At 39.8% G+C, this 14,448-nt stretch overlaps 1 protein-coding gene across 2 annotated transcripts in view; it reads right to left on the bottom strand.

The window, feature by feature from the left end:
- The window catches only part of edaradd (EDAR-associated death domain), a 39,692-nt gene that overhangs the window by 7,390 nt on the left and 17,854 nt on the right, over nt 1–14,448 (bottom strand). The window contains exons 2-4 of one of the 2 annotated variants that reach the window (XM_073482298.1): nt 12,685–12,743; nt 12,229–12,271; nt 10,510–10,583 (exon numbers count right to left, since the gene is read on the bottom strand). In XM_073482298.1, the coding sequence (XP_073338399.1) occupies nt 10,510–10,583; nt 12,229–12,271; nt 12,685–12,743 (176 nt within the window). The remainder of the gene's footprint in view (nt 1–10,509; nt 10,584–12,228; nt 12,272–12,684; nt 12,744–14,448) is intronic. The other variant, XM_073482299.1, reaches the window with a different exon arrangement.

The following is a 14,448-nucleotide window of genomic DNA, read 5'->3' as shown; positions in this document are numbered from 1 at the left end:
ATACATCACACCAGAGGACATAACATAAGCCCAATCTACATGACAAAAACATATCAGTGATGATTATGTTGGTACCTGAGTATTCTTGCACCAAGCTGCACAGGCACACCCACATGCCCCACAACAATATACTCCACTCCTTCGACATCGACACTGCCTGGTACTGCACTGACTTCCACTTTCCTCGCATCCACAGGCTGTCAGCTCCAAACATCTGGCCTGTAAAGGTTCTTTGGTTAAAAGCTGGGGAACCAGTACACCATCCTTCATGTGCCAACCACAACTAGTTGGTGAGGGCAACTTTGGATGAGTCACTAGTGACTGTTTCCAAACCATTGTTTGGTAGTGGGCCCTCATGAGATGCAGAGTCAAAGCATCCTTTGTTGGTGTTAAAGTATCCACATTAGCTTTCACTTTCCGAAACAGGGCACAGCGAACTTCATTGATTGAGTCACTGGTTTATTTCGGGTCATACAGTTTGCATACAAACTGTTCTGCCAAACACAGAGTAGCTGGACTTGGTACTTCCTCCTCACCAAAGTTGTGGAGAAGATGAGGGCACTGCTGGAACACTTTCCATGCAGTCTTTTTTCCTATTCCAGTAAATTGGCTAGTTGTATCACAACCAGTGATGGAATGAAATGCCAACAAACCATTGATGATCTCATTTGGCAGTTTAATATCATGGACCTTGATGTAGCGTGGTTAGGGTTAGGGTTAGGGTTCTCCCCAGGCTTATCTTTTTGACAAAAAATACATTCTTCCCAAGTGACTGGAGGTACTGAATGTCTAGTGGAGCGGGGACAGAAGTTGCTTGCAGGTTCCAATTGAGCACTTTCAAAGCTCTTCTTCAGACGAGCAATGAACGTGACATTGGTAAATGCAGCATAGCATGTTTTGTGCCATTTTACCTTGTCGATTTCTGTGTCCAGAAATTCACGAATCCTGTCCAGAGTATCAGCATACTCTACATCTTTGTATTTCGCCCTTTCACTTGCTCTGAGCCTTATACAATTCAGCCCATCCTCAGATGGTTTTCTTAGCTGTTTATCTTTGCTGTATTTTCCATAGTCATTTTGACAATTTTTTTGCCAATTTACATCACTTGTTTTTTGCCTTGTTTCAGATTTTAGGCTTACAGCTCCCTCTGGCTCCATGTAAGCTCATCTGAAAGGAAAAAAAAAGATCACTAACTCTAGCCTGATTGCATCTTATGAGGAGAAAAACAAAAACATGGATCACCACAATGTCATCTGACATAAGATGAGTTGGCTTGCTAACAGGCTGGCTAACACTTTTAACTAGCAGACTGTAGAGTAGGTTGTGCATAAAATAAATTGTCAACATATATCCCCAGTACACACTCATTCACATTTGTAGTATGTATGAAAGTACATTAGCTTAGCTTTGAAGTTTAGCTAGTTGGGAAAAAGCGTCGCCTACCTTTTTCTGACAACATTTGGTGGTAGAAGTAGCAGTAGATGGTTTTGTTTGTAGACAATTAGACAAATAAAATATATTATCTGAAATACATTACCCTGTTGAGACTGTTGACACCTGCTGTGATCATCTTCACTGTTGCCTCATTCCAAGAATTCCACTTCATACCTCATTTGACAGCTGTGCTGACAAAACATCGCCCCCTATAGTGCAATACTCCTTTGGTATATTGATTATTGTTTTCAAAAGATCATGTTTGCATATGAATTGGATTATATTGCAAATTTGCTCAAAATTACAGGAGGAGGTTCAAAGAATAAGGAAGCACTTTGGGGGAAAAAAAATCCGATTTGACTACCTTTAGAAAACAGTCATGAAATGAACAAAAAAATCATTTCCTAAGCTGACAACCTGGCTAGAATACATGTTGAGGGGTCAATTATTGACACTGGATAGGTTGTCAGCTTGTACCCTGAGGTGTCCACATAAGTTACAATATCAGTTTTGGCCCCCTGACTAAAAGCCAAATTTGAGACAGGTGTGGTTTGAGCAAGAAGGCCAGATGAAGGGGGGTTGATAGGTGCTAATGTGAGTGTGAATGGTTGTTTGTCCCTATACATACATACATACATACACACATACATACATACATACATACATATGTACGTACACACTCTTTATGCATACCTCCCCTAAGGCCAATAGTCCCCTTTAATTCAATCAAGCCTAATCCGATATGAATTTCATTAGTCCAGTATCACTCCAAATTTTAAAACCCACCCATAACTGCTTAACCATATTTTTAGCTCACAAGATCTAGAATCGACATAAAATTGTACTCACTCATAGATACCAGCCACCTAAATACGCCTGATTTAACAGAGATTAATGAAATTTGGGAAAAACTCACTATCTCACAATGTTAAGCATACAATATGTAGTTACCGCCAATAGGGGGCTCTCTATCAAAAATGAAACACAAGACATCTGCAGAGTGTATGGTGGAAGGAGCCATTGCTCAGAGGTGGCTACGGTGTTGGAGGCTAAGCAAGGAATAAACAGTCACATTGGAATCTGCTCTGTCGACAGCAGATCATTGCAAGACATCGCGACCCACCTCCTCACCTCCACCACCTCAACCACAGATACCTGGCCATCTCCAGTCAACCCTCCATTCAGAAGTTGTCGAAGATGTCTCAATCCAAGCTCCATTCCTTACCACCATCACCACTGTCTAGGCACCGGCATCTCATACTGGAAGCACCCAACACGTCAGACTGCTTCCTTTGGTAATCTACTTCCTACAGGGGTCTAAGCACCAAAGTCTATTCCTGTATTCACAATAAAAATGTATCTTTCTTCACATCCACTCACTTGTTTAATTTCTATAAAAAGCTCTCCTGAAATAAATGAGCCTGCAGTCAAACTTTCTTTGCTGGTTGTTACTACACCCTTTAACAACCACCATTGCTGATAAAAATCAATCTGACGTGAGGCAGGCACAAGTTGACACACAAGATTGTTTGAAGTTTTATTCACGTTAAGTGCAGTCTTGTTTGCCAACTACCCAAACCCAGAAGTAGTGACAGCGACCTAATTAAAAGGCACTGTTAACTTTGAGTTAACGTGTGGATTTCTCAAAAACTCAACAAAATATATGACAAGGCCTAATCATTTTTAGACACTTTAATGCAGAATTCATACATATTATATCTGTAAAGAAAGTGTGAAAAAAATCCTGGATTCATCCCCAAGTTAACAAGGTCTATTTTGGGCTGAGACCCATCCTCCATCCAAGTTTTGTGGAAATCTGTTAAGTAGTTTTTGTGTTATCCTGCTGTCAAACCAACCAACCAACCAACCAACCAACCAGCCAGGAGCACCCCCATCATGTGTGAAGCCACGCTGCCGGATGAGCTGAACACATTAAATGCTCGTTTTGATCTCCTCAACTAAGAGTCAGATCGCAGATGTGAGAAATATCCTGCTGAGAGTAAATATGAACAAGACTGCTGGTCCAGATAATATACCTGGCCGTGTACTAAAAACATGTGCCAATCAGCTATCTAATGTAATAACGGACATTTTTAACATCTCACTCTCACAGGAGACTGTTTCCTCCTGCCTCAAGACAGCCCTCATAGTCCCTGTACCTAAAAAGTCTGCAGTGTCTCGCCTAAATGACTACCTTCAAGGCCCTTAGCTGCCATTGAGGACACCGTTGTCATGTCCTCCATTTTTTTCATTTCATATTCTTTATTTAAAAATCTAATATATACAATTTCTAAAATTATTAAGTAAAGTATCCAATTGCAAAAACTTGTATGCCATGTTTTGAATTAAGGTTGTCATTATCCCTCCAGCAAAGCTGAACAGCTCTACATATGCAACTCGTTACACGACATACTGTATATGTAATGAGTTGCTCACGTACAGTCCTGTTATTCACTCCATGTGCGAAGGCTGCACCTGACCTAGACACTCAAAATAAGTAATTAATGCTAATTACACGACAGGGAAAGAAGCAAAAGGAAAAACTGCGTTCAAGATTTAAAAATATAAAATTTTATAAATTTTAAATATATCAACTACAAACGTGACATGTTTATGCCAAGCTTCGCGGGAGATTCATGGAGGATCGCATCAGGGCAATAAATATGTTCGCATAGACATGAGACACAAGTCAGTCTCTTCTGGGTCATTGTGCTGCTAAAGATTTTGTAATGACAAGATGTTCTAATTCCTTTTGCCCTCTGTGCAGGAAATGAGACAGATAGAGAGCCGTTTGTCCAGAGTGATTATTACCAACATGTTAAAGTGACCTCATTCTATTGATCACTAATGAGAAATACCTCTTTATATTTTATTGCAAATATGAATTACATTTACACTATCCACTATCTTCTTATTTAAAAGGGCATATTATTGGAACATGCTTAATACAAAGACAAACAAGGCATTTGTATCTTTCAACAATTTTATACAACATGGAATCTAAGTTGTATCTATGTTGTATAGATTCTGTCTACCCGATACCCAGCCAAAAAAAAAAAAAAGACAATATGGCCAGTAATGGCCAGTGGGCCAAACCAAATTAGGTAAGCAGTATCCCCAGCTCCAAAAAGAGCAGCTGCTTCTCTGCTCAATTTGAGGAGCAAAACTGCCACCTACCAGGACTAGGACGCATGTCCTCTGATTTCTCAAACCCTGGCTACAGCCCTGCTACCGCCCCGTGGCTCCCACCTCCATACTGATTAATGCTTTGAGAAACTGGTTCTCCAGCACATCAAAAACAGCATTCATGCCAGCCTGGACCCTCACCAGTATGCTTTCAGAACCAACAGATCCACAGAGGATGCCATATCCACTGCCATCCACTCAGTCTTCACACACCTGGAGAATAAGAACAGCTACATCAGAATGCTGTTTGATTATTTCAGCTAGCATTTCATACATTCTCATCCATGAAGCTGATTGGAAAACTAAACACTCTGGGCTTCAGTACCACACTTGCAATTGGATATTGGACTTCCTCACCAACAGACACTCCTCTACTTTAGTGCTCAACACTGGAGCCTCCCAGGGCTGTGTGCTCAGGCCCCTTCTGTTCACACTGTACTATATGATATTCTAAAGGGTCATTTTGATAACATTTTTATGGAGACAAATCATTCAAAAAAATAATATAGATAAATAATTGTTTTAAATAATACATCTATAGAGCTTGTAGAAAGGTGCTGAATAAAAGTATCTCATGTCCTTAACCTGTTCTTAGTCCTGGAAATGTATGTAAACTTACCCTAAAATGCCTATCTCAGTCCAGCCCAAAGAAGGTGGAAAGCTGTTGTTTTGGTTTTGGGCATTTTTGAAAGGTTAAAAGCTAACCCTAACCCACAGTGAATTATCTATTTATGTGTGTAATGTTTTAATGCAAAAATAAGACTGCAGATGACCTGTAACTGCCCCTGTTAGCTGGAAAATACAATGGTTCCACATGATATAGTCTTACATGGTCCAAGTTTGGTCCAATTTCATAAAAATATCACTGAAAATGGAAAATTGACACATATTTTTCTGAGGAAATACCCAGGTGCCTTTGCAAAAAATAGAGGGGAAAAACTCACTATAGTTAAATATTTCCTTATTTACATTAACATTAAGCATATACAATAGTCAAAAACAAGTGCTTAGGTGGAAAAACAGCCTATCCAAAGAGGAAAACCCATAAAACTACATAAACTTGCATAATTTCCATGTCTATGGCTTTAAAAACTGATATAAACTATATATTACTGAATTCGAAATCTCATTGTTTACATGATGCATTAGTCATCAAAAGGCTGGTGTGTAAGTGGCTCAGGAGAGAGAAGGAAGAAGAGAGAGGGGATCACTTGTCTACATTTTGTCTGTATTTATACTGTGTCTGCTCAAAGGCACAGGAACCCTTTCAACTTGCAGAATGTGTTTGTGATATTTACTCATCATTTGCCTCTGTATTCAGTGATATTCTGATTATAAAATCATCATTTAATAACCCAGAATGAGATTATTGGTGTCTTCTCAACACTGCTAAATGTTTTAGGAAAAATTTAAATGATGTAGCATATCAAACCCGACACTCAGAGCAGTCCAATCTGCTGCAGGGTCCAATCAAAAACTGATATGCACTAAGGGGGCGTGTCGGCCGGTAAAAAAACACTTCCGTGAAGCCTGCTCTCGTGTGTCCTCACTCATAATTCCTTGGTCATCGGATCACAAATAAGTAACCCAGGTCACGTTAAGCACCAAAAAAACTATATAAATTGTGTCAGACTCTAGAATGACAGACAGTACATGTTGAAAATTCACCTCATTTCTGCAGTGCCTCTGTCGCTAAATTGGCAGAGCATGTTCCCCATGTACAGAGGTTGTGTCCTTGCCACAGTGGCCTTGGCTTCAAATCCACACTGTGGCTCTTTGCTGTTATCCTCTCTCTTGCTCTCACTATTTGCAGTCACTCTTTCTTGTCCTATCACAATATGCCATGAAGGCCAAAAAACTTCCACATCCTTCTTACATAATGACTTTTCAACTTACTGCATATTATTATTATATTATATATATAATTATATTATATTATACATACATACATTCTGACAAACACATGCACAATGCTGTCAGGCTCAGTGGCCAAGAGGTTAGAGCAAAGAGCTCTTGTCCATGCACAGGACCACATGAAACTGTCATGGTGCATTTTGACCAAATGCAAAGAGAATACATATTTGTTTTGCGTTACACGCACCAGTTTGATCACAGAATTATTAATTTTTACTCACATTACTCGAGCGGCACCCAGCTGGGTGAATGTCAGTATCTGGAGCGGTGTCTGGATGACTGCAGCTTCCAGCACTACCTGAGGCTGACCAGTGCCCAGTTCACAGCTGTTAAGTGCCTGTCCATCTGTCTCCACTGTCCACTGTGTCTCAAAATCAATAAATAGTAACTGTGACCAGCAAGTAGAAGCAGACTGAATTAATCTGTTTTACCACATCGGTATGAACCCAGAACAAAGATATTTCTATGTGATCTGGCTGCAATAAATGGATCAAAAAGACGCTAAAATAACAACATCATAATGGCGCCTTGTAAAAAGCCTGAATTCATGCCTTGTCAGGTCTGTCGGCCAGACGACAACCAAACAACTTTAAAATGCTTGTTCCCTGAATGGAGTTCGGATTGATCAGGGCTGTGCTGTGCTGAGACATATTTCCATGACTTACCAGGTAGTCTGACTTTCTTGCTCACTTCCATGGCAGCTCCTTATTTGTCATGTCTTGGTACAAGTAGATGTGTTATTGTACAGCTCTGGGTGTCCGCAAACGGCCACAATTAGTGATTATTATCCTCTCCTCCATTACTGGTCATGGTTGTCTGGACATCAGCTATGTTAACATCATGACATCAATGTGAACGTCAATGCTTCACTTGAGTTCAATATTTTCAACTCATGCGAAAATTACACATCATTTGAAATAAATAAATGAATGAATAAACGCAAATTTGCATATATTGGCGTCTTTTCATTGACTTTGTATGTAATCTAGATGTGCTAATGATTTGCCTTACATTTGGTCTCACTGCCCCATTAGACTCTTTGCCAGTATGACAGACACTACAGGGCTTGTACACTGCCCGGCCCAAAAAAACAGTCACACGCTCTAATATTTTGTTGGACCACCATTAGCTTTGATTACGGCAGGCATTCGCCGTGGCATCATTTTGATAAGCTTATGCAATGTCACAACATTTATGTCCGTCCAGAGTTGCATTCATTTTTCACCAAGCTCTTGTAGTGATGATGAGAGAGTTGGGCAACTACGTAAAGTATTCTCCAGCACATCCCAAGGATTCTCAATAGGGTTCAGGTCTGGACTCTGTGGTGAGTTACTTATAACATATCCAAGCACTTAGCCAGTATACTAGCTCTTTTGGTCGGTGACACTCAACACCACATCAAAAACTCACAGGATTTCGCCAGCAAGGTGAGAGAGATAACACTGGACCCACACGAAACAATGGTTTCTTATGATGTCACATCACTTTTTACTTGCATTCCCACTCAAGAAGCTGTTAGAATGGTGAAGAAACGCCTGCTTCAGGACAGCACTTTGTCCAGCAGAACCAACTTCACCCCAGATCACATTTGTGCCTTACTTGACCTCTGTCTGACAACCACCTACTTCCAGTACAGTGAAGGCTTTTACAGACAGAAGCATTATTGGTGTCCCCAATAGTGGCCAACCTCTACATGGAAGAAGTCGAGAGCAGAGCCTTGATTACCTTCACAGGAACTGTTCCAAGCCACTGGTTCAGGTATGTGGACAACACCTGGGTCAAAATCAGAGCAAGGGAAGTGGAAGCCTTCATAGAACATATAAATGCTGTGGACAATAACATCAAGTTCACACAGGAAAATGTCAGAGGAGACAGTCTGCCCTTCTTGGACTGTGCAGCACACATTGAAGAAGACAGAAACCTCAACAATGAGGTGTACAGAAAACCTACACAGACAGATCAGTATTTGCTGTTCGACTCTCATCACCCACTGGATCACAAGCTGGGGGTCATCAGAACCCTAAACCATTGGGCTGAGACTTGTACAGATTTATACACTGGGGAGACAAAACAACCTCTCCATAAACGAATGGCACAGGAAGGCCATCTCCTCAGGTCAAGACTCTGTCCACTGTCCACTTACATCTGAAGGAGAAAAATCATTCCTTTGAGGACAACAATGTAAACATCTTGGCCAGAGAAGACAGATGGTTTGAAAGAGGAGTAAAATAATCCATCTATGTCAAACTGGAACGACCGTCTTTGAACAGAGGAGGTAGCCTACGACATTACTTATCACTCACAAGGCTGTACTGAGTTCCCTCCCCAGACAGCTTAACAACCATTCACACCTGGGCTCACCTAGCCTTAGAAACCCACATGAAGGCCGGTCTGACCAACGACCCACAAGTGGCCCTAACGACTCTGAAAATCAGAGCTCACACATGTCCTTAACGACTCTGTAAGGACACTCCCACACAGAGTTTAAAAGCCAGCCAACTCCCCTCCAGTTAGTTAGAACTGAAGAAGCCTCTTGGATGAGAGGTGAAATGTCTTCAAGAAACTGAAACAAGTCCAGTTGCCTACAATGCAGCACCTAGATCTGGTCTGCTTAGTTATATCTAAGGAATTCAAAGCATGTACTGTATTATCATCACTCCTTTATCTATTAGCATAGAGTATTATCAGCACTGATTGGTTGTTTGGTATATGATCACTTTAAAATAGGCTACTGCAATGCAATATGAAAAAAATGAAAAGCTAAACTATTTTGCTTTGCAACATAAATACACAGCTACAGTAGCTAAATGTAAAACACTATTGCTGCCAAATGATCTGAAATATACTGCAAAGCCATAAACTGTTGATATTAAAACAAGAACAGTTTTTGGCACCTTCTTTGTGTGACAAAAATGATTCCTTGCATGAATATAAAACTCGTGATGAAATATCATTGGAGTTATTGGTTTTTTAAAGTACTTTTCTTACAGAACAGACCATTTTTGTGGATACAACTGTATGTGTTGTTTAACAGTAAACATCAGCTGACTTTTATTCCTGAAAGAAATGTTTGTGTTTTGGAATGGAACCCATCAAAACCATGCTTTTCTCTAAGATTTTTTGCTAGCCATCAGTTCTAGGTCACTGTACTAAACGCATGTAGCAGGCACTGTGGTAACTTTTACGTTACCAAATGACTGACCTATTCAGGTTTGCCCTAACGCAACAACTAATGCGTCAAGTTTGACGTGGTCGATCCAGCATCCTTTATATTCATTCCACAAACGTTGCATTTGGTGATTCTTTTGTTTGCGCCTTGTGTTTAGTTCCTATAGACAAAGCTTATGACAAACAGGAGAGCAGCAGCAGTTGTTGTGCTCGCTGCCATAGTGTTGTTGTAGTGTTGTTATCTCTGCATAAATTAGTGTGTGTGTAGCTCTGCTGTAACAGTTTGTGTAAAGTAACACAAGTGGACTATTTGTGGATTGTCAGACCTTTGCAACAAATTTAGATGCAGAATTTCAATTATTTATTAGACTGGGGGCTGGGAGACACCATATCTGCAGGGTTTCAGTTGTATGTTCTGCCATGCATCGTACCTCGATTCATTTTAGAACACACCATTCTTTTTAAAAATGACCATAGAGTCTACAATACAATTGATACATACTGTTTATTATATGTTTGTGTTCATGTAACTTTTCATGGTACTTGGCGGTTCTACATTGTGATCCCACAGGTGGAACAGTTTGTGCTTAAATATTCGGCAGCACTGAACTACCTGACATGTCTAAGGAGTGAGAAAGTGTGGACAACAGTGAAACTAAATGTTATTTGGAAATGAAAATGACTTTTTCTAGTGATGTATTCTAGTCTATTACATTTCGCAAATTCGGTATCTTTGGAAAGTTAAAAGAGAATAATGTTTCAAACACAGGTTGCGTGCACACAAACATCAAAGGCGATGATACTGACCTGCCTTATTCTGTCCGAGGAGGGGCTCCGGCATCCGGATGGCATGGAGCTTAGATGGAGTGTCACAGCGTCTGCTGGAGACACATTACTAGCATCAGTGTTTTCTGATAGAAAACACTGTGTGAATACATTTATAACTGACAATTGTACTAACACAGTTTTCAGTATGCATTTAAAATGTATGTACCATAAATTCTCAAATAGTGGCCAGGTCTACATTTACCTCAACCGCAAAGTGAGTGCTCAGTTAGAAAGCACAGGCATTCAATATCATTAACTCAAGTCATTACAGCTGCAATTTAATTGACAAACAATTCCCCACGTGGAAACACTATGAGTCAAATTTGTTCACACATCATTGGATATGGCATACAAGGGGTATTTCCCCACTGTCTGGCTAGGGCTAATATTGCTGTGATGTAGATGAGAATTTCAGGTGTGACCCAGACCAGAGACAGGATGCTGATGAAGAATAAATATGATTTCTTACTTTATGAACAATTTTTTTCCATTGGTTTATATTGATAAATACACTGAAATTATTTTTCTATTTTTTTCATCATTTGCATATTTTTTTCTTTTCTTAAAGAAAGAAAGAAAGAAAGAAAGAAGGAAAGTTACTGTGCTGAGAATCAAGCGAATCAAGTCAAGTCTACTTCTATAAAGAAACAAACTGAATTATAAGACCAAATCAGAGTTATATACAGTAGTAACCCACACCACAGAAACTGTTGTCGCCATACACTTTGAACTGTTCAGTGGAAAAGATTACATCACCAACTTGGAAATCTTCATCGAATAATATCACAGTGCAGCAAGCTGCTCACACAATTCAAATTAATGTTTTATAAAGAGCAGAGCAAGGGGTACACAGACATGTCAAGAGAAGACTAACGTAACACCTATAACCATTTAACCATGTTTTAGCCAGTAACATGCCACATAGTTTAACTGGTTATATGGCCCCAAATCAGTCCCCCTATTGTATTTTACATTAATGATGTGTCTTCTTAATAAAAAGCTTGGTGAAGCTAGGTCTAACTATAAGTAAATAAGACTCTTAGTTGATATTTGATCAGCCAATAAGTTAGCATTCATGTCTGTATTTGCATATTTTATAGTGATGGATGGAAGATGAATGTTGTTGTGTCACTAACTTTTGACATTACAAAATTATGTATTCTGCTGTATTCTCTTTTTAATCCCATAATCGACAACATAACCCTTGAATCCAAGTTTTATTATTTTTGGACTACACTCCTCCATGATAGCTGCGTAATACGTTTACCTCTGCTGGTCTGTTTTGTCCTAGTAGGTCGCCAGGTTTGTGTGCATTGCACTAGAAATCCCCCAATCATGTTTCTTAAACAAAACGTAACTTGTCAATACCAAGAATAAAGCTAAAATTTAATATGTAAGTCAAGTTCTCAAAGTCGAATTGAGTCTTTCATTATAGCTTGTCAAGCAGGTCTCAATAAAGTCCTCAAAATTGCTACTTGGGTCTAACTTATCTGACTCAAGTCTCCCACCTCAGTCAGTCAGTCAGTCAGTCAGTCAGACAGACAGACAGACAGACAGACAGACAGACAGACAGACAGACAGACAGACAGATAGATAGATAGATAGATAGATATAGATTTTTGTAGGTGTTTCCTTTAATGTGTCATACATCTGCATGCCTTGTAAAATGGACAATTCTGTTTTGTGTCCCTTATTTACCATGGGGATCTGTCACCTGCACTGGATAATTGGCCTCCAAGGACTGTGGGAGAGACAAGGTCAGACAAGATAATATTAAAAAGTACCATGAATAAACCTGAGAACAAAGATCAGTCTGCTCTGTTAACCCTCTTCATAGGAGCTTTATATATAGTCTGCTCATAAGACTGAGTCAACATCTAAAATGTAGTCTGTAAATTGAGAAGAAAATGACTGGGAAAAGCCTGCTTCAACCTGCTACAACCTGTCCTTCAATGAGCCCTCGGGCTCATTGAAGGACAGGTTCTGCACAGTGTCTTCAGTTATAGAACATTCCTTAGCAGATTACTGTAAGACTCTACTTTCTAAGAAAAAATAAGAGATCATCACAATCACACTGAATAGAAGTAAAGTCAAGACAATGAGGTAGATAAACAAACACGCAAATGGAAGAAAGAATAATGAAAAGATGCTCACAAATTCTGCCACAAAGCTGGTGGTGTCTGTGTCCTCCACAGGTTCGGAGCTGGTTCTTTCTGTAACAATGGTAAAGGAAGAGGCTTTAATATAGTCATAAATGCTGTCACCTACTAACTTCATGCATTCCTACATATCAACAGTATGAACCGCAGAGTTGCAGAGAAAAACCACATCCTGTATGTGAGTATGACCTAATTTGGACACGTTGATGTAGACAGTAACATTTGGTAGAAATGACACATCAGGATCTTTTCAGTGAGGTAATCAATTATTTTTAATGGCAGGAAGACTTTTTCGTAATAATTCGGCAATATCAGTCTTGCCAAATAAAAAAGTTTGAAGTGTGAGTTTAGGTGTGCTTATTCTCCACGTCAGCTTGTAATAATGCATTAAAGCTTCTCAGAAGCAATTAAAATACCGTTCAGCACCAACATTAACTCCCACATGAAATGCTTCCGGCAATGATAAGGGATATTCTAACAAGCACATTCACGGATGAGCTGGGCACGAAGGCAGCTTTTGAGTGTTGCTGCGCTCTGGCAGCACTACACCTATGCTCATCAGTCTCTTATACTGTATAGCCACTTCATCCAAAGTGTACAATAAAGATATGCTTTGGCCTTTCTTGGGTTAGACTCAACAACGATGAGACTGTAATTTACATGTAAACCTAGTTGAGGATTAAGTGATTAGATGTCATCAGGCTGTTTCCTACATACAGCTTTCCTGGTGTTGTTAACTTGAGACACAGCAGTCTTGTATGTCGGTCACAGGCAGACCTTAACCTCATGTTAACCTGATTTTTATATAATGTGACCAGTTGCACATAATAACACTACTCTCTTTCTCTCTCTTACTACTTTCTTTTAATTTTGTTCATTCCTGGATACAGTACTGTACTGTAAAATGCTGAGAACTAATCATGTGAATCAAACCCACTCTAAAAACACTGGCCCAAGGATAAGACAGGCAATTTGGTATTTTTTAGTGCCAACAAATTCTATTGGACCCACACCAATAATGAATTTTTCCTACAAAGAAGTATTACCTCCTGCTGTGGGTGTATGCTTTAAATGAAAGTTCTTAAACTCCAACATGCTACACAAACACAGAACATACATAGTTATTAAACAAGTAGTGCATCTTTTTGAATTTGTATCGGGATTCTTTGAAAAGAGGAAGATGGCGACCAACATATAGGTGCCTATGCTGAAGAGCTGCCAGGATGAGACCTTTACAGACCCATTCTCCCATCGATCATTGTAGGGAATGTGAGATCTGTCCCAAATAAGATGGACAAGTTAGCAGCGCTGACCTGGCACCAGAGGAAATACCATGAATTCAGCATCATGCTGTTTACAGAGACATGGCTAACCATGCTAACTCCAGATATGAATACTACATTGGACAGTTTCCACCTGATGTGGGTGGACAGGACAATGGAGAGTGGTAAGTGGAAAGCAGTATATGTGAGTGATAGATGGTGTAACTCTGAGCACATCAGCAGCTAGCATGAGGCTTTACTATTCACCTTAGAAATTCTCATGTTATCGTGAAAGCAGCATTTATTCCCCCCTCAGCTAACGCAGACGCGGCCTGTGATGTCTTCCACTCAACTATAAGCAGGCCCCAGAGGCAGAGCCCACATGCCCTCCTTCTCATTTCTGGGGACTTTAATCAAGCCTCTCCATCCTCCACTCTGCCTACATCCACCCTGTATGTCACAATAAATATTTATATTATATAAAGATTTATTCTATG

This window comes from Pagrus major, chromosome 15 (genome assembly GCF_040436345.1).
Source record: "Pagrus major chromosome 15, Pma_NU_1.0".
Taxonomy (NCBI): domain Eukaryota; kingdom Metazoa; phylum Chordata; class Actinopteri; order Spariformes; family Sparidae; genus Pagrus; species Pagrus major.
This window is presented reverse-complemented; position numbering and strand designations above follow the sequence as displayed.